The 20,936-nt window shown below is 49.4% G+C and overlaps 1 protein-coding gene across 1 annotated transcript; it reads right to left on the minus strand.

Annotated features, from left to right (window-relative positions):
• Window positions 1-1,581: 1,581 nt before the first annotated feature.
• Window positions 1,582-20,255, minus strand: GRAP (GRB2 related adaptor protein). The gene is made up of 5 exons (XM_056866321.1): window positions 20,178-20,255; window positions 6,779-6,876; window positions 4,221-4,343; window positions 2,370-2,538; window positions 1,582-1,767 (listed from the first exon to the last, which is right to left on the minus strand). Exons 1-5 carry the CDS (start codon window positions 20,253-20,255, stop codon window positions 1,582-1,584), a joined length of 654 nt encoding a protein of 217 aa, XP_056722299.1.
• Between the last annotated feature and the right edge of the window lie 681 nt (window positions 20,256-20,936).

Raw genomic sequence — 20,936 nt, forward strand, 5'->3', positions numbered from 1 at the left:
GTGAACTTACATGACTACCCCTCTGGAATGTGCAAACCCACCGCTGTTCGTGTTGTGCGTACACAAACAAATCTTGTTCAAAGCCCGTCCTAGAACACAAATGTAACACACCACGCAGGAGAAGAAGAAAAAAATTAAGGGTATATTCTAAACTGCAGCCTTTCTACTAATTTAGTAGTCATTTCCTCTCCTCTGGGAACACTGAAAATTGTAGTTGTGTGTAAATTGTGTTAAGTTGTGTAAAATTGTAGTTGTGTGTGAAAATTGTAGTTGTGTATCTCTAACCCGATTCTCAGTGACCTCAATAAACGACATTTCCCCTCGATTCTTTAGGGGAAGCCTGCTAGGTTCCACTGGTATAACTCCAACGTAGAGATATACCCCATCGGCCTGGGCGGAAGCTGAAGATCTTCCACCTTAAATTTGTAAAGATTGTGTGAATCCATGAATTCTCTGGCTGGAAAGCAATATGGCACTAGAGCAACTGAAAGATGCAAGGAATAGTATTTGGAAAGCAAGCTGCAAACAATTACAAAATAAGATCTTAAATAAGGATTGGTCCTTAAGGACGCAAATCGCAAATGTTCACCTCGCTTCTTCCAGATACCCTATAACAGAACTTTCTCCTTGCCAGACTATTTTCGCTGGTTAGAAATCCATAAGTTCAGGCGAGCTTTCTTATTAGCAAGGTGTAATGCCTTAGACTCAGCTGAGACGCAAGGGAGATATTTAAAAAATTATCGCAGAAGAAAGCAAATGCCCATTTTTGTCCAGATCAAGTAGACTCCCTAGCCCAGGGGTGGGGAACCTTTTTTTCTGCCAAGGGCCATTTGGATATTTATGACATTATTCGCGGGCCATACAAAATCATCAACTTAAAAATTAGCCTGCTATATTTGGTCAAACATTTAGCCAAGAGGCACGACCGGAGATGGCTTGAAGTGTCTGCCACGTAGAGCGACTTGCTTTTGAGCTCTGCCGTCCCCAGCTGGGCCCAAGAGATTCAGGCAGGGCAGCATCCTTCTGAGCTAGAGATAAGCCAGGACTCATGGAGGGCCAGACCAAATGATTTCGCGGGCCTTATACGGCCCCCGGGCCTGACGTTCCCCACCCCTGCCCTAGCCCATATTGTTTTAACATTTTCTCAAAATAGTACTGCACGAAATAAATATATCACTCTCTGGATAAAACAGCTAATGGCTTTCTGGGAAGCAGAAATGGCGTCACCAGCTGTCAAGTAGATCCGTAAATTGTGTGAGAGATGTGGCAACTTTTCTCCTTATACTGTCAAGGAAAAGTTCATTTTCATTTCTCCCTTTTTTAAAGTGTGAAATGGTTGGTGAATAGCCAATGGCTGTTAAATCTAGGGAAAGAGAACATGGCAGGTTCCGGTCATGCAAGCGCAGCCTTTCGCCGCAAGTTTCACATGACCGGAGCATCGTGTGCAAGACAGTTTCACATGACCTCCTGGAACGAGGTCTTAAGGCCTTCCGTTGATCTTTGCTGGTACTTCCAGTCTTGGAATGATTTATCCTGGGTGCTGAAAAGCAGGAAGTCCCATTGGAGCGCCAGGGAGGTGGGTCACATGCTCAACGGGAAAACGTAGTTCCGGGGAAAGAAGCCGCTTTTCCCACCCAACATCCCCTTCCACCAGTTGGGGTCAGAAGAGTCCAGGATCTCGATGACGTCCCCTCTGAGGAAGCCCAACTGGGTTGGGTCTTGAGCTGGGAAGTTGAACTGCGCTTGAACGAACTTGGATTTCTTGGGCTGTGGGAAGAAGAAACAGAGAACATCAGAGAAGAAAGAAGAAGGTTGGTTTTTGTATGCCGACTTTCTCTACCTTTTAAGGAGAGTCAAACCGGCATACAATCGCCTTCTCGACCCCTCCCCACAACAGACACCTTGTGAGGTACATGGGGCTGAGAGAGTTCAGAGGGAACTGTGACTAGCTCAAGGTCCCCCAGCAGTAGGGTTGACAACCATCAGGTACTAGCTGGAGATCTCCTGCTATTACAACTGATTTCCAGCCAATAGAGGTCAGTTCACCTGGAGAAAATGGCTGCTTTGGCAATTGGACTCTCTGGCATTGAAGTCCCTCCCCTCCCCAAAGAGGGACCTGGCAACCCTACCCATCAGGCTGCATGTGGAGGAGTGGGGAAACAAATCCAGTTCACCAGATTAGCCTCCGCCGCTCATGTGGACGGGTGGGGAATCAAACCCAGTTCTCCAGATTAGAGTCCACCACTCCAAACCACCGCTCTTAACCACTACGCCACGCTGGGTCTCAATGTTGGTGGGAACCAAAGATCTGCTTCGGAGAAGGGGACCCAGCGGAACGGCTGCGACATCTCCAGCCTCCTTTGTCTTACCCCCTGCGATTCTTCTCGATCTCTGAGTAATATCTGTTTCTTCTTAGCAATACTGGTGGTCCTGTAGAAATCCACCAGTTCGTTGATGGAGTCAAACTTCTCTTCCCAGAGGTAGTATTTACACTTCTTCTCCCGGAGCACCTTAAAATGTAAGACTTGCTCTTCGTAGCTGTAAAGACAGGGAGTGAGGCCTTAGGTCCAGTAGGGTTTGCCAGGTCCCTCTTTGCCACTGCGGGGAGTGTTTTGGGGGCAGAGCCTGAGGGGAGTGGGGTTTGGGGGGGGGCTTCAATGCCATAGAGCCCAATGGCTAAAGCTGCCATTTTCTCCAGGGGATCTGATCTCTGTCAGCTGGAGATCAATTGTAATAGCAGGAGATCTCCAGCTAGTACCTGGAGGTTAAATACAAAGAAGCAGCACAGAGGCTCAATATACAGCATGGTGTAGTGGTTAAGAGCCTTTTTGCGCAGTAAGGGCTTGCCAGATCCCACCCTGCTGGTTTTCGACCTTGGATGGTGTTTTTTGTTCCACAGTGTTAAGTTAGTGCCTTTTTGGCTGATAGAGGTTGGATCTATGATCTTTCCACTGAACTCTACGTGGATTTCTGTCCTTGTGGTGTTGAGACTGACATACTGACTCTTGGTCATTGATGTTGCCTTACCTTTGGGATTGTATGTTATTGGATTTGCGGTGTCATATTGTGTGTGTGTGTATATATATATATACACACACACACATATATATATATGTGTGTGTGTGTATATATATATATATATATATATATATATATATATATATATATATATATATATATATATATATATATATATGTATGTGTATATATATATATATATATATATATATATATATATATATATATATATATATATATATATATATATATATCTGTGCTTTGTATCATAGAATATTATTTGTCTATTGAGCCTCTGGCCTCTTCTTTGTATTTAGCACTGCATTTGCAGCACTGGAATAATTTTGTTTTTTTTGTAAAGTACCTGGAGGTTGGCAACCCTATCTCCAGGAGTTTCCCAACCTGGATCTGGCAACCCTGCTCTCCCGCCCCTGTCAGTGGAGATTTTGGGGGGTGGGACATGAGTAGGGCGGGGTTTGGGGAAGGGAGGACTTCAATGCCATAGACTCCAATTGCCAAAGCAGCCATTTTCTCCAGGGGAACTAGGTTTGCCCACCTCCAGGTACTAGCTGGAGATCTCCTGCTATTACAACTGATCTCCAGCCGATAGAGATCAGTTCCCCTGGAGAAAATGGCTGCTTTGGCAATTGGACTCTATGGCATTGAAGTCCATTTGATGTTGGCATTGGACTCTATGGCATTGAAGTCCTCCCCTCCCCAAACCCCACCCACCTCAGGCTACCCCCCCAAAAAAACCTCCCACCTGTGGCAAAGAGGGACCTGGTGACCCTAACGGGAACTGATCTCTGTCACCTGGAGATCCGTTGTAACAGCGGGAGCTCTCCAGCCACTCTTATCTATCTATCTATCTATCTATCTATCTATCTATCTATCTATCTATCTATCTATCTATCTATCTATCTATCTATCTATCTATCTATCTATCTATCTATCTATCTCTCTCTCTCTCTCTCTCTCTCTCTATCTCTCTATCTCTCTATCTCTCTATCTCTCTATCTCTCTATCTATACTATAACATTTTTAAAAAACCTTAATTGTTTCCCTAGATATTGGCAGAGTGCATGTTCAGAAAACTCAACTAAAAAAGGTAGTAGGGATTTTCACATCTTTGCCGTTCCCGTAATCCTTGAATGAGCGATATTTATCGGGGGGGCCAAAGTCGGAATAAGGTGCAAACTTACTTCACGGAGATGGAGAATTCCCCCGGTGTGCTCTCGCTCTCCCGGACCAGGAAGGCTCCGCGGAAATGCTTTTTCAAGAGGATTTTTTCAGCCACCTGCCTAGAAATCCGGCCTGAGTACCACCTGCAAGGAGACAGCCCAGAGAGCCAGAAGACGGCGTTAGGGGCAGAGTTGCCAACTGGATGGGGGAAAATAAATCCCGTCAGCCACCGCCCTTGGCCTGAAAGTACAGATTGATAGGCAGAAATCAGCAGGTATAGAAACACGGGAGGGGCCATGGCTCAGTGGTAGAGCATCTGCCTGGCATGCAGAAGGTCCCAGGTTCAATTCCTGGCATCTCCAGTTATAAAGGGCCGAGTAGAAGGTGATGGGAAAGACCTCAGCCTGAGATCCTGGAGGATATGGGGAGGGGCCAATGGAAGAGCATCTGCCTGGCATGCAGAAGGTCCCAGGTTCAATCCCTGGCATCTCCAGTTATAAAGGGCCAAGTAGAAGGTGATGGGAAAGACCTCAGCCTGAGATCCTGGAGGATATGGGGAGGGGCCAATGGAAGAGCATCTGCTTGGCATGCAGAAGGTCCCAGGTTCAATCCCTGGCATCTCCAGTTATAAAGGGCCCCCTAGAAGGTGATGGGAAAGACCTCAGCCTGAGATCCTGGAGGATATGGGGAGGGGCCATGGTTCAATGGAAGAGCATCCTCTTGGCATGCAGAAGGTCCCAGGTTCAACCCCTGGCATCTCCAGTTATAAAGGACCAGGTAGTAGGTGGTGGGAAAGACCTCAGCCTGAGATCCTGGAGATCTGCTGCCAGTCTTATTATTTATTACATTTCTACCCCGCTCTCCCCAACCCGAAGGTCGGGTTCAGAGCGGCTTAGTAGACAATACTGACACTGATGGACCAGTGGTCTGATTCAGTATCAGTAGGGGTGGCTGGAGGTGGTATCAGTAGGGGTGGCTCCAGGTGGTGGCTGGAGATCTCCTGTGATTACAACTGATCTTCAGGCAAAATGGATCAGTTCCCCTGGAGAAAATGGCACCTTTGGCAATTGGACTCTGTGGCATTGAAGTCCCGCCCCTCCTCAAGCCCTGCCTTCCTCAGGCTCCACCCCAAAAATCTCCAGGGATTTCCCAACCTAGACCTGACAACCCTACTAACCTACTTTGTAGGGTTGCTGCAAGAATAAAACAGGGACGAGAGAATGATTGGTGCGATCGTGAGCCAGGAAAGGTGGGATAAAAAGGTACTCGCTAAGATACTGCAGGGGGCCCGAGACAGCTCGATGCCTAAGTGAGGAAATCCAAATCCCACTGTGGGAAACTATTAAGATAATAATAATAGAGACTACCCTTTAAATCTCTCTTTTGGGGGCGGCTTGCATCGGCCTCTCTGCAGCACAGGAAGCAGGATGTGGCTGTGCAGAACTGTGAAATGTTGTAGAATAGACGCTGGCAAAAGCGAGACCTGATGTAGACCGGGTTGCCTCCAGATTCGGGGGAGAGGCTGTCCGGTTCCCTCCTCAAAATGCCACCAATCTTATCCTCCTCCACTCTGGGGTTACCAACCTCCAGGTAGTTACCAACCTCCCTAGGGTCGCCAGCTCCTGGCTGGGAAATACCTAGAGATTTGGGGGGTGGAGCTTGAGGAGGGCGGGGTTTGGGGAGGGGAGGGACTTCAGTGCCGTAGAGTCCAATTGCCAAAGCGGCCGTTTTCTCCAGGGGAACTGACCTCTGTAGCCTGGAGATCAGTTGTAATAGCGGGAGATCTCCAGCCACCACCTGGAGGTTAGGAAACCAGTACAAGAGCGAAGAATACTTATAAGTGCAAAAACTATTTATATGCTACCGTGTCTAATAAAATACGCACTCATAAATACACAAAATGAACCATTCATACAGTTATATCAAATATACAAAACCATCTCTAGGATGGTAATGAATAGAAACAGTTCAATTCAAAGGGGCAGTCTCTCTCAAAATATGCACCTCAATCTTCTGTATTCATCTCATGCAGGTAAGTAAGCAGATGTAATAGATATTAATTCAGGAGGAATAACTTCATGGAGGATACGGCCGTTTCAAATTCTTTGCGATTTGAATTCTTCATCAGTCCTTCAAGCATTTTCCTCTTATATTGCACATCTTGATAATAAATTACAAAGTGCTGGATACAGGTTGGTTCCCACGAAGGAGATGGTTTTGTATATTTGATATAACTGTATGAATGGTTCATTTCGTGTATTTATGAGTGCGTATTATATTAGACACGGTAGCATATAAATAGTTTTTGCACTTATAAGTATTCTTCGCTCCTGTACCGATTTCCTAATCTCTCGATACTAGTACAGTGGTGTCTATTTTCTCCCCCACCACCTGGAGGTTGGCAACCCCCCCTTTAAAACTTCAAGACATACAAAGATTGAGCAGGTGAAGGTCCTTCCCAGCCATCCTGAGGATACGGTGATGGAGTAACCCTCATCTGCCGACTTCCCGCAGGTAACCCGTCAGAGAAGCAAGAGGGATCAACCTTGGCCTTATCAAAGCACTGTGACCTACTTACGGATGGGGCTTCATTTTGATGTAGTTTTTGGGGATGAACCCTTCCATGCCAGAGAGCTCTGCTTTGTACCAGTTCTGATCATCTTCCATATTCAGGATCTGGAGTGGAAAAGAGCAGGTTGTTTGAGAAGGTAGAGATACGCTTAAAGGTGAAATGTACATGAAGCTGCCTTCTACCGATTCTGTCAAGGTCCCTATTGTCTACTCAGGTAGGCAGCTGCTGTCCCTAGGGTCCCAGGTAGAGGCTTTTCACAACCTCTATTAGTTTGCCTTTTAGCCGAAGGTGCCAGGAATTGTATCTGGGATCTTCTGCATGCAAGTCAGCTGTTCTAACCACTGAACCGGTGTGAGCCAATGTGGTGTAGGGGTTCAAGTGTTAGACCAGGATCTGGGAAGCACCGGTTTGAGTCTCCCCTCTGCCGTGGAATCTGGCGGGGTGGCCTTGGGCCAATCACACACTCTCAGCCTAACCTACCTCACAGGGTTGTTGTAAGGATGAAACAGGAGAGAAGAATGATGTAAACATTGGGTTGCCAACTTCCAGAGGGTGGGACTCACAAATTGTAATACAAAGGTTTAGCTTTATCAAAGTGTGAAATAGTGCAAAAGGTGCAAAATATATATACAAGGATGACGAGGATACACATACAAAATAAATAATGGAAGTCCAATATAATATCAAGTTCAAATGTCCAAAGGCACAAAGTAAATATCCTGAAAATCAGGTAAATCAATATTTATAATCCAGTATGGACTTCTGTTGTACTTATAGACAGCTGAAGGAGCAGATGTCCCAGGCGAGAGCCACAAAGGGAAGGTGACCGGACGTGTTGTCTAGATTCAAATCACGTTTCGCCCATGGCTTCATCAGCAACATGTATCAAAAGGATGCACAGCAAAATTTCATTAAAGTCTCTAACAGGACCAGAGCAAGTTATAGGTCTCTGTGGCATTGAAGTCCTGCCCCTCCTCAAGCCCTGCCTTCCTCAGGCCCCACCCCAAAAATCCCAGGGATTTCCCAACCCAGACCTGACAACCCTACTATAACCTACTTCGCAGGGTTGCTGCAAGAATAAAGCAGGGATGAGCGGATGATTGGTGCGATTGTGAGCCGGGAAAGGTGGGATAAAAAGGTACTCGCTAAGATACTGCAGGGGGCCCGAGACAGCTCGATGCCTCAGTGAGGAAACCCAAATCCCACTGTGGGAAAAGATAATCGCCCTTCAAAATCTCCAGGCTGTGAGAGATCCCCTCTCTCTGAGTTTACTTCTCAAAATCAAATGTTCAGACGTTGATAAAGAAACATAGGATTTATTGAAGACATCAGGAGCTGAGACAGGCACAGATAGCAAGTTGCAAGTGAGGGGCTAATCGGGTTTACAGAATATATTGACTCCAGGGCACCGGGGCACTGGGGTTCACACTATTGTTATGGGAAGTTACAAGCTTGGCATAATACAAAACATCAGACGAGTCCCAGGAAGTCTGGTGAAGCTATCACACTTCCAAGGCCGCATCGGCCTGAGGGAGTACTGACAGGAAGAACAGCGGGGGGGGAAGATACATGGGGCAATCAGGCCTGGCGCCTGAGACCAGGAGGTGTGAACTGCTTTTATGAGTTCACTGATAGCAGGTGATGGGAAGCAGAGACACAGACACAGAGACCCTCACATTCTGCCCCCCTTAAGGCCCCCCTCCGGGATCCTCGAGAGGGCAAGGTTTATCGGGATAAGCGAGGTGGAATTCTCGGACCAAGCGAGGGGCCGCCATGTGGGGTGCGGCCACCCACTCGTCGTGAGCGGGCCCAAGGTTTTTCCAGCGAACAAAGTAAAACAGTTTCCCCTTCTTCCATTTGGAATCTAAAACCTTGGATATTTCCAGATGGGTATCCCCTCCTACCACAGTAGGAATCTCATGTTCGGGAGGGGGGTGGAACTGGGGAGCAGCCACATACGGTTTGAGGAGACTTATATGAAAGACGGGATGGACTCCCTTGAGAATCTTTGGGAGTTCCAGTTCCACGGTGACCTCATTGATTACTCTGGTAATGGGGAAAGGTCCCACATAACGGTCGCTCAGTTTTTTGCAAGGGCGAAGTGAGCGGAGGTTTTTGGTGGACAGATAAACTTGCTCCCCCACCTTTAATTCCCATCCCGGAGACCGGTGTTTATCTGCTTGTTCCTTGTACTTGCTTTTTGCCTTCTCAAGATTTTTGAGCAGCCACGGCCAGGTAGATTTAACTACCTGAATCCACTCCTGAAGATCAGGGGTGGCTTGGAGCTCTGGCGTGACGGGGGCGGAACCGAAAGGACCGAATTCCGTCCCGTATATTACTTGGAAGGGACTAAAGCCGGTAGAGGAATGAGGCGCATTGTTGTATGCATATTCGGCGAATGGCAGCAGGTCGACCCAGTCGTCCTGGTGGAAATTCACATAGCAACGCAAATAACATTCTACCACTGCGTTTACTCGTTCCGTTTGACCATCCGTCTGGGGGTGATAGGCGGAGGACAGGCCCTGTTCCTCCACCCCCATGAGTTTTAGAAAGGCTCGCCAGAATTTGGCAACGAACTGGACCCCCCGGTCGGAGAGTACCTTCCTCGGGACCGAGTGTAGCCTGAGGACATGGGCGACGAATAATTTAGCCAAGCCCTGGGCTGAAGGAAGACCTGCACATGGAACGAAATGGACCTGTTTGGAAAAAAGGTCCGTGATTACCCAGAGAACCGTTTTTCCTCGGCTAGGAGGTAGGTCAGTGATGAAATCCATGGCTATAACTTCCCAGGGTCGGGAGGGGTTCTCAAGAGGTTTGAGAAGCCCTGGGGGTTTTCCCATCCGTTTCTTAGCTGTGGCGCAAGTGGGGCAGCTGCGCACATACAACTCCACATCAGCTCTCATACCGGGCCACCAGAACTGCCTCCGTACCAGGTGAAGCGTCTTTATGAAACCAAAATGACCTGCCAACCTGGCACCATGTACCAGTCCCAAAACCTCTTTGCGAAGGGAGGATGGGACGTATAGTTTCCCCCCTTGCACCCACCAAGTGTTGGTTCGTTCCAAGCCAGTGGGGAGGAGATGGCGCTCCTCCTCCTGTAAGGAGGCGTCCCGGAGCCGCTGCTGGAAGGCTTCCGGGATGCCTTTGAGCCAAGGGGGGGCTTCTGGTCGTTGGGTTTGGGACCGGGTAGTGACGGCTAAGCTGGGGACCTCCCCACGCTGCTCGGGTGTGAACAGGGAGTCGACCGGGCGATCGAAATCATTGCGATACTGGGGGAGTCGAGACAGAGCGTCTGCCAGGGCATTGTCCTTCCCCGGGACATGTTTGAGAGTGAACCGGAATTTGGCGAAGAATTGGGCCCACCGAATCTGTTTGGCGTTGAGCTTTCTAGCTCCCTTGAGAGCCTCGAGATTCTTGTGATCGGTACACACTTCAAACGGCTGTTCGGCACCTTCTAAAAAGTGCCTCCATATGGTGAGGGCATGTTTGACCGCCGCCGCCTCCTTCTCCCAAATAGCCCAGTTGATTTCGGACTGGGAAAACTTTTTGGAGAAGTAGGCGCATGGTCTCAACCGGCCCCCCTCATCCCTCTGCAATAGGGCTCCACCCATGGCCACATCCGAAGCATCCACCTGCACCACGAAAGGCTTGGTGCAATCTGGGTGAGCCAAAACGGGTTCGGATGAAAAGAGAATTTTTAAACACTCAAAAGCCTGCTGGCACTGGGGGGACCATTGCAAACGGGCTGAGGGAAGCGCGGCACTAGCCCCCTTGTCTTTGGTACGCAACAGATTGGTGAGAGGAAGCGCAACTTGGGCAAAGTTGGGAATGAAGTTGCGGTAAAAGTTAGCGAATCCCAAGAATTGCTGAAGCTGGCGGCGGGTAGTGGGGGGTTCCCAATCTCGCACCGCCTGGACCTTGGCGGGGTCCATTTCTAAACCTTGGTGGGAAATCACGTACCCAAGAAACGTAATGGAAGGTTGGTGGAACTCACATTTGGATACCTTAGCATACAGTTTGTGCTCCCGCAGCCGCTGGAGCACTTCTCGCACTAGGCGCACATGTTCTTCCATGGTTTCAGAGTAAATAAGTATGTCATCGAGAAATACCACCACCCCCCGAAACAGTAAATCATGTAAAACCTCATTAATCAATTGCATGAACACACTGGGGGCCCCCGAAAGTCCGAACGGCATGACTAGGTACTCAAACATTCCAAAACAGCTGGAAAAGGCCGTTTTGGGTTCGTCTCCTTCTTTAATACGGATGCGGTGGTATGCTTCCACTAAGTCCAGTTTGGTGAAGATTCGGCCCTCCTTTAATTGTGCTAAAAGGTCGGGAATAAGAGGGAGAGGGTAAGCGTTAGACTGGGTGACCGCGTTTAGCCTACGAAAGTCAATACACAGTCTCAAATCTCCCGTCTTTTTCTTCACAAAGAAGGCCGGGGCCGAATAAGGAGCTTTGGAAGGGCGTATGAAACCCCTCGCCAAGTTAGTGTCCAAATAGTCCCGCAACACCGCCTTCTCACTAGGGCTCATAGGGTAGACCTTCCCTTTAGATAGTTTGCCTTCCCCCACGATTTCAATGGCACAGTCCGTCTCTCTGTGGGGAGGTAGTTCGTCACACTCTTTGACATCAAAGACATCCGCGAACTGCAAGTATTCTGTGGGAAGTTGAGGAGGAATGGAGATCGGATTGGGGGACCCTACCAATGCGGCGGCCGGAGTCCTGAGTACCCGTTCCTTGTCATGCAACCCACAGGGGCTGTCGGGGAACGAGAGCACCCGTTTAACCCAGTCGATGGAGGGGTTATGTCCCCGTAGCCAGTTCATCCCTAACACCACTGGGGTTACAATGGGGGCGATGGTAAAATACAAGCGTTCCCAATGTTCTCCCACTGACATAATCACGGCCGCAGTTCGGTGGGTCACTGGGCCCCGTTTAAAATCGCTCCCGTCCATTTGGGAAAAGCGGAGGGGTCCCGGAAGCCGCTTGCGCCGGACTCCCAGTTTCTTGGCGGCTTCCTCACTAATCATAGTGCGGGCACACCCCGAGTCAACCAAAGCGGGGAATTCTAAACTGGGACCCCCTTTGGGTAGGGACAGATGAACACGTACATACACATTGTCCTCTTGGGCGCTTACCATCGGTGGAGCTCCTTGCACAACGACAGGGGCGGTCTGCTGCGGAGCCCCCTCTACAGCAGACCGACGGCGTTTTTTGCCGGCTGTTCCCACTCTTCCTCCTCACTGGAAGAGGGAGATGGGGTGGTGGCAATTGGGGATCCGTCCGAATCAAACGTGGTATTTGTAATCCGGGACCCCGTTGGGCCTGTAGAGGTGGAGATCACATCCTGGGGGCGCGCATGGAGAGCGGAGGGTGCGCCGGACCGCCGGCCCGGTGGCCCGCTCCTGCGGCGGGGCTGCTCCTCAGCTGCCGTCTTCTGCGGTTCGGTTGGGACTTGGCGAGGGGGGTTTGGACGACCCGCACGAGAGGGGCATTGCGACGCAAAGTGCCCCTTTCCTCCACAGGTCAGGCAGACTCCGGTCTCAAAACGTTTACGGCGTTCAGCGGCCGAGGGACCTCCGCTCCCCCCCGGTCGGAAGTCTCGGCCCCGGTCACTCCGGGGTCTCGGGTCTCGTCCAACGCGTTGTTTGGACAAGGTTAAGAGTTGTTTGCGATTCTCAATGTCGGCAGCGTGGCGAACCCAACCTTCCACATCCGGGGGGTTCCCTTGCATAAACGCCCAATGCTGGAGGTCCGGGTTGAGGCCCTCCCTGAAGCACTGTACCAAAGTGGCTTCACTCCAGTCCAGGATTCGGCTGGCCAGCGATTGAAACTCACTTGCATACTGCGCCACCGACTTAGTCCCTTGGCGCAGTTGCATCAGGGAGACCTTAGCTCGCTCACCCAGGGTCGGGTCCTCGAAGCGGTTTCGGAGTGCTACCATAAACTCATCCAGGGTTCGTAGCACCGGCGAGCGGAGTTCATACTGCAACACCATCCAGGCGGCCGCCTCCCCTTGCAGCAGGGAAGCCACGTACTGCACCCGGGACTCCTCGGAAGTAAAGGTCCGGCCCTGTTCCCGCATAAAAATGTCCACTTGGACCATGAAAAAGGTCAACTGGTCACCCGAACCGTCATAGGTGACTTTCAGATCCCGACGGGACGGGAGGCTAGGAGGCGCGGGGGGGGGCCGCCGGTGTTCCGTCCGGAGGGTCGCCGGCAGGCGGTTGCACTTTCAAGGCGTCCAGGGCCGCAGCCATCTCACCCATCACCCGCCGCATGGACTCCATCTGCTCTTGCATGGCTTGGCGATCCTCCAGCCACTGCCTGCGTTCCTCTTCCATCAGGGCTTCCTTGCGTGCCGGGTCCCCTTCAAGTCCCGTGCTGGGGAAGGCCAAACGGCGATCCTTCGCTGTGGTTCGGGAGAGAGACCAACCCTTGGGGGAGTCCAGCCAATTGTTAAAAAGTCCACGGCCTTGGTCGGGGATGGGACCCCTAGGGTTCTTTGGCTTGGCACCCTCCTCCTTGGGATCCGGCTTCTCCGGTACCACCGGTCCGTCCGGTGCGTCAGGGGTAGTAGGGGCGTTTTCCTCATCGCCTGACATTCTGTCCCAAAAGGTACAGCAGCAGTTCGAGAGGCAAAGACTTGCAACTTAATGTGAGAGATCCCCTCTCTCTGAGTTTACTTCTCAAAATCAAATGTTCAGACGTTGATAAAGAAACATAGGATTTATTGAAGACATCAGGAGCTGAGACAGGCACAGATAGCAAGTTGCAAGTGAGGGGCTAATCGGGTTTACAGAATATATTGACTCCAGGGCACCGGGGCACTGGGGTTCACACTATTGTTATGGGAAGTTACAAGCTTGGCATAATACAAAACATCAGACGAGTCCCAGGAAGTCTGGTGAAGCTATCACACTTCCAAGGCCGCATCGGCCTGAGGGAGTACTGACAGGAAGAACAGCGGGGGGGGAAGATACATGGGGCAATCAGGCCTGGCGCCTGAGACCAGGAGGTGTGAACTGCTTTTATGAGTTCACTGATAGCAGGTGATGGGAAGCAGAGACACAGACACAGAGACCCTCACACAGGCATTTCCCAAGCCGGAGCTGGCAACCCTATGTAAACAGCTTTTGGTCCCCAGTGGGGAAAAGGCAGGATATTAGTAAAGTAAAATGAATACATCAAATGAACGGCCTGTCCACTAAGTCGTCCACCCATACATCCAGCTCAGTATTTCCCCCCAAACACTCTTAGACCTTTGCAGCAAACTTGTTTCGAAGGCAAATGTAGTGTTTTTCGACCTCTATGTGCTCTTCGGTGGCCCTCCAGAGGAACTGGTCGGCCACTGTATGAGACGGGATGCCGTTCTAGATGGACCCTCACTGGTCTGATCCAGCAAGGCTCTTCTTGGCCATTTATGCACGGATCAATTTGCTGCTCCCTCAAAGCTCTTTTTTTAAATTCGCCTTTTAAAACGCTTTTTCACGGCTCCGAATCAAATGAGAAAGTCCGATGTTGATTGGAGCTGCGGATTATGCAATGGTATCCCAACGCGCAGAACTTTGCTCCGATAGGGCTGGGTTATCTCAATGGTGTTCCTCCCACAGCCATCTTTCCCCGCCCTCTGTTGTCCCACACATGCGCTCGGCGCGGCTGCCACCCTCGAAAATGCCTGTTTTCCGTTGGTGGAGATCTCGCTAAGGACTATGTCGTCCTTTTTTTAATTATTTCTCCCCAATAAAATAGTGATATATTGATAAATTGGTACCTCCCTCATGGGAGGTCTTGCCTTGGACTTGCCGCTCTCTGGATGCACATCTTCCCCACCCGAATTCTCAAAACGGAAAAACAAGAGGTCTCAGCATTCACGGCAATGGAAAAATATGCATCTACAGAGCGGCAAATGCAAGTCAAAACCTCCCATGCAGAAGTATCTTGATTCCCAAGAAAATCACAGGAAAGACGGGTCGCGAAAATGCAGAAGGCTCCCGCGCTATAGGATTTTTTTTTGGGGGGGGGGATCATGGAACCGCAGAAAAAAGTTGCCAGGATCGGAGAAGGAGTGAAGCAGGAGGGGGATATGCTGTGTTGCAGTGGGCCCCCTCGAATAAACCTGTTTTCCCACATGGGAGGGTATGCCTTCGATTGTCCGCTCTCTAGATGCACATTTTACCCAAAGAATGCTCAGAAGTCAAAAACAAGCACCCCTGCTTGCTTTGAAAACTCACAGGGGGGGAGATGCACCTACAGATAAAAGGGGGGGTTATGAGACTGCGGAAAAAAAGTTGCCGGGATCTGAGAAAGAGTGAAGCAGGAGAAAAATATGCTGCATGGCAGTGACAAGATAGCGAAATAGCGATATATCGATAAAGGAAAGGAAATAATGTTTAAAAAATAACGGCGAGCTGTTTGCATCCACACCGCACTCTGCGTGCGAAAAATGAACAGGGAAACGGCTTCCTCCCTCGACGGCAGGTTCGGAAAGGGGATGGGGTCAGGTGGGCGGAGGAGAGGTGGGGACAAGATCATTCGCGGCTTTAATTATTCATGCAACCTAGCATGGATTCTTCGCAGTCATGGCGGGGCGGTCCAAAAAAGTCGCATTAGAAGTGCTTTCCCAAAATGCGCGGTTTGAGAGCACTGGCTGCGCAGTGGCGTCTGATTCATCGATTTCCCGTGCAAAACTAAAAAACAACAACTGCGGGGTACTTCAGCATGGACCGCGCAGCAAATTGCCATGCATAAATGGCCCTTGTGTTCTTATGACCATTTACTTGAAGATGTCAGAGCCTGCCTCTGGGATTTTTCTGTATGCAAAGCAGGGACTGTCCTGTTGCGCGCGCCTGCTTTGCATGGAGAAAGTCTCGGATTCTGTCCCCAGAGCCAAATCAAACAAAATGTAGTCGGAAATATTCTTAACCCACCCTAAACGGAGGGACAAAGACCAAACTGCTAGTGTGGTGTAGTGGTGAGAATATCTGAGTAGGATCTGGGAGACCCGGGTTTGAATCCCTACCAGTTCCCACACTGTCAGCCTAACCTACCTCACTGGGTTGTTGTGAGGATAAAATGGAGGAGAGGAAGAAGACAGATGGGGTCCCCCACTGGGGAGAAAGGTGCTGTATAATACAATGGCTGTTTATGAATTAAAGGTAAAGGTGGTCCCCTGTGCAAGCACAGGGCCATTACTGACCCATGGGGTGATGTCACACCCCGGCATTTAGTAAGCAGACTATGTTCTTTTATGCATGGGCTGGATCCCCCTGCTTGGTGTCAGGTTCTTCACTGAACACAAGATTCAGTCAGGCTCTTGACATAAGTTCAGGCCAAGTCCTGGCCACAAGTCAACTCCTTGGTTCCCAGGGTTGAGAAGCTCCTGTGTATCTCCTGTTTGTGCCGGTGCTCACAGCTGCGGCGTGTTTTGCCTTCATTCATGGGAACTGCTTATCTCGCTGATGCCTAGCAATGTTTATCTTATTCCCCTGTCCTAATGTTTTTAAGCAAGTAACTTGTACTGGGTCTCCATTGCGAACCTAGCCTGCCTGCGTGCAGTCGGTTCTTTTATTTTGCCGTTTAGTTCCTAATAAAGTAATACTGCTTCAGATCCACCTGTCTGGATGAGTTTGCTTGAGGGATACTAGGGGCAGACGCCTGAGCCTGACACTTGGACCTGGGTTCATCGCATGTTAAAGTAACCCGGGCTGGGGAAAACTGTATGCATTGGCTTGAATGATCAGGACGAAACGGTGTGCTGATCTGTTTCGTCTCTTGCCTAGAAAAACCTATGGGGTCACCATAAGTTGGCTGCAGCCCGATGGCACTTTCCACCACCACCAAAGACATGAACACATGAAACTGTCTTCTCCAGAGACTTACTATGGGTCTATCAAGGTCTATCCAGGGTCCAAGACTGAGGTTTTTCACATCACCTACCGTCTGGTCCTTTTAACTGAAGATGCCGGGGATCGAACCTGGGACCTTTAGCATGCAAAGCAGATGTTCTGTTACTCAGCCATGGCTCTTCCCAGCGGCCTGAGTATGTTAAAAATCTAGCGACCCTCCAAACCTTTCTCCAGATATTCTTAGCCTGAGGTCAATCATTTGACCAGTTACTAAACTAATTAATTCATGCCATCATATTCCCTATTACTATGAATGGGTGCGAAAGCTGCCCTTTGTGAAGAAGAGGGCAGAGATGTGGCGTTTGCTGGTAGAGCCACCCGGCCGTCTCACAGTGCCATGCTCAGTTGCAAAAACAGGATCTGAGATTTCTCCGGGGACTCTTGGCTGTGTTGTGAGACAACTCCCTGGAGGCCAGCAAAAAAGAGTTGGCGGACAGAGGCTCCAAGCAAGAAGAAATGATGGCCCAAACCCAGAAATGGGGCTTTTGATGGTGCAGAGTGAAGTGTTTACTGATTCATAAGATTCGGGGCCTGTCTTTCTCAGGGTAGCTTGCAGCAAGCGAAACCAGAATATCATTTCACGCAACACAAAGAAGATAAAAAGGAATTCAGGTATGAAATCCAGAAGAAACAGCAATAAGCAGCAGCAAAACATACTCAGGATTACCAGCAGGGGTTTAAAACCATCATCGATACAACATTCTCCCCTCCCCCTGAATCAAACGGCTTTGATCAATTAAAAGCCAAAGAATCCAAAGCACAAAAACTTAGCACAAAAGAAGTTTTCCTTGGGAGAGATCCTGTAGCGCCCCCCACCCCCACAAAGCCCTCTGGAAAAGAATTGTCTTCACTGATCTCTGGAAAGTGATTGGTGCTTTCCCAATCCCAAATGGAAAGCACTCAAGTACAAATGTCTATATGGGGTTGAACACATGAACATATGAAGCTGCTTTATACTGAATCAGACCATCAGTCCATCAAAGTCAGTATTACCTACTCAGACTGGCAGCAGCTCTCCAGGGTCTCAGGCAGAGGTCTTTCACATCACCTACTTGCTCAGTTCTTTTAACTGGAGGTGCCGGGGATTGAACCTGGGATCTTCAGCATGCCAAGCAGATGCTCTACCACTGAGCCACGGCCCCTCCCCTAAAGGCAGAGTTTTGCCCTGTGCTTGTGAACCCAGATTACTGGGGGGGGGAGCGGGAGTTGGTTTCCCTCTCCCCCAACAATATTGCCAATCCATTCATTATTTACTTCATTACAGCTCATTATAGTTCACAACAATCTGTGAGGTAGGCGGGACTTAGGGAGTGTGACTGGCCCAAGGTTGTTCTGGGAGCTTCCATGGCATTTGAACCCAGGTCTCCCAGACCAAACCCTGACCTGGATAGCCTTAGGCTAGCCTGGTCTCATCAGATCTCAGAAGCTAAGCAGGGTCATCCGTGGTTAATACTAGGATGAGAGACCACCAAGGAAGTCCAGGGTTGCTATGCAGAGGCAGGCAATGGCAAACCACGTCTGTTCTTCTCTTGCCCTGACCTGGATGGTCCAGGCTAGCCTGATCTCATCAGTTCTCAGAAGCTAAGCAGGGTCAGCCCTGTTTAGTGTTTGGATGGGCAACCGCCAAAGAAGTCCAGGGTAGTGACATGGAGGTGGGCAATGGCAAACCACCTCTGAAGATATGTTGCCTTGAAAACCCCATGGGATCCCTATAAGTCAACTGTGATGTGATGGCATACACATACATACACACACTCCCACACACACTCCCCGATCAAATGGGCTGTTGTGAGGATAAAATGGAGGAGAGGTCTCCCTTGGGAAGAAAAATGGGGTATAAATGAAGGAAATACAAAAAATGATTAGCCATCAACATAAGAACATAAGAAAGGCCCTGATGGATCAGACCAAGGTCCATCAAGTTCAGCAGTCTGTTCACACAGGGGCCAACCAGGTGCCTCTAGGAAGCCCACGAGCAAGACGACTGCAGCAGCATTTATCCTGCCTGTGTTCCACAGCACCTAATATCACAGGCCTACTCCACTGATCCTGGAAAGAATAGGTGTGCATCATGACTAGTATGCATTTTTACTAGTAGCCACGAATAGCTGTCTCCTCCATGAACATGTCAACTCCCCTCTTCAAGCCTTCCAAGTTGGCAGCCATCACCACATCCTGGGGCAGGGAGTTCCAACATTTAGCTATGCGTTGTTTGAAGAAATACTTCCTTTTCTCTGTTTTGAATCTCTCACCCTCCAGCTTCAGCAGATGACCCCGAGTTCTGGTATTATGAGAGAGGGAGAAAAGCTTCTCCCTGTCCACTCTGTCCGTACCATGCATAATCAAGGAATTTATCTTCCATGAATCTGTCTCATTGACTTTTGAAGCCAGCTAGCAACCAGCCCCCACACCCTGAGGCAGTTAGTTCCACATATTATGGCCATCTCCTTCATTAGTGTAATTTAAACCTGTTGTAGCTTCCCAGTTTTCTCAGTGGGGAGTTATTTTCAAAGCATGCAGGCTTGGATATGGGTTGGCCATCAGGTTGCCAACCTCCAGGTGGTGACTGGAGATCTCCCGCTATTACAACTGATCTCTAGGTGACCGAGATCAGTTCACCCGGAGAAAATGGCTGCTTTGGATGGGGGACTCTATAGCACTGCAGCCCATTCAATTCTCCACTTGCCCTGGGCCTGTTATCTAAGGGTAATCTTCCTTCCTATCTGGATTCTCTGGTTAGTTCAAAGTTATGTAGAATCTTTATGCATTCCAGATTTAATTGCCCCCTTTTCAATGGTTTTGCTGGGCCGTATGCCAAGGATCCCTTTTTCAGACCGGCTGTGTCCCTGCCCTCTTCAGTAGGTGGACTGCTTGGTACACATCCTTCTGCACTGTCCTTACGGGTTCCAACTTAGGCTAAAATGGATTATACCATGACTTAATAAAAGGTCCGCATTTTCTCTAGCAGCTCTGGAGCAAAAGGTTAAGTCCCTCTTAGAGGAGTCTGACCCTTGGCGTACTTGTTTTGTTGCTCGTTTTTTGGAGGCTGCAGAGAAGAGTCGAAAGGAGGTGTTTTGAGAGATGGGTCTTATTTAAGTGTTATGGTTTTATCGTCCAGGACCTTGGTCTAACGACAGAGGGAAAGAGAAAAGAAAGAAAGAAAGAAAGAAAGAAAGAAAGAAAGAAAGAAAGAAAGAAAGAAAGAAAGAAAGAAAGAAAGAAAGAAGGATGGAAGGAAGGAAGGAAGGAAGGAAAGAAAGAAAGAAAGAGAGAGAGAGAGAGAGAAAGAAAGAGAAAGAAAGAGAAAGAAAAAGAAAGAAAGAAAGAAAGAAAGAGAGAAAGAGAGAAAGAGAGAAAGAAAGAAAGAAAGAAAGCACCCCATTAAAGTCTTCCCCTCCTAAAACCCCATCTTCCTCAGGCCCCACCCCAAAATCTCCAGGTATTTCCCAACCCAGAGCTGGCGACCCTACTTGGCCAGGGGTTGCAGATACCTTCATCGTGTCCCCCTTCTTGAAGTTCAGCTCATCCTTCTCCACCGACTGGAAATTGTACAACGCCACCGCCTCCATCCTCGGGCTGTGGTTCTCCCCGAATCCCACGGAAGCCTCCTGAGAGGCCGGTCTCCCTCCGTGCCGGCAGGGAACGGGGGTGCCTGGTCCCGGAGAGAAGTGCCTTTCCCAGTAACGTCTAACCTGACTTTCCTCTCTTTCTGTCTCTTTACAGCTCAGTGATGCCTTCAAGTTTTGCTTCCTGTCTCTTGGGCTCACAGATGGTTAAACACGAAGAACAAAAAAATGCATTTGTGAAATGGCACAGGAAATTATTTGAATATGGTGGCGGGTGGGTGTCTGGAACAGGGGGGAGAGCGCAGGAAACAGCACCTGTAGAAAACGACCCCTCCCCTGGCCTTCTGCCCAAAAAAGCTTTTTGGTCTCTTCTTTCAGCTCCCCTGAACGAGGGCGAAGGTTGCCAACTTTTCAATCTGCTGCTCCTGTGCTTTTAATGGAAGCGTGATGCACAGCGGGCTGCGACGAGATCTGTGGTTGTGTGCAGAGCGAGCTGTGGGTGAAGGCGTAGGAGCCCATCCGGCTGGGTTTCTTTTCTGGTTGGTTGGCAACCCTGCGTGAGTCTCACAACATTTTACTGGGGAAAAGGTCGGACCAGAACCAACGGGTTGAAATCAATTCAAAAGGATTTCCAGATAAATATTTGGAAGAACTTTCCTGACCGGTCGAGCGGTTCCTCAGTGG

The sequence above is a fragment of the Euleptes europaea genome, chromosome 21, assembly GCF_029931775.1.
Source record: "Euleptes europaea isolate rEulEur1 chromosome 21, rEulEur1.hap1, whole genome shotgun sequence".
NCBI lineage: Eukaryota > Metazoa > Chordata > Lepidosauria > Squamata > Sphaerodactylidae > Euleptes > Euleptes europaea.

Coding starts and splice junctions, on each gene's coding strand:
- GRAP (XM_056866321.1), bottom strand. CDS start 20,255: ATGGAGGCGGTGGCGTTGTACAATTTCCAGTCGGTGGAGAAGGATGAG. Junction 6,877..20,177: donor AGAAGGGGGACACGATGAAG/GTATCTGCAACC, acceptor TTTCCACTCCAG/ATCCTGAATATGGAAGATGA. Junction 4,344..6,778: donor ATCAAAATGAAGCCCCATCC/GTAAGTAGGTCA, acceptor GTCTCCTTGCAG/GTGGTACTCAGGCCGGATTT.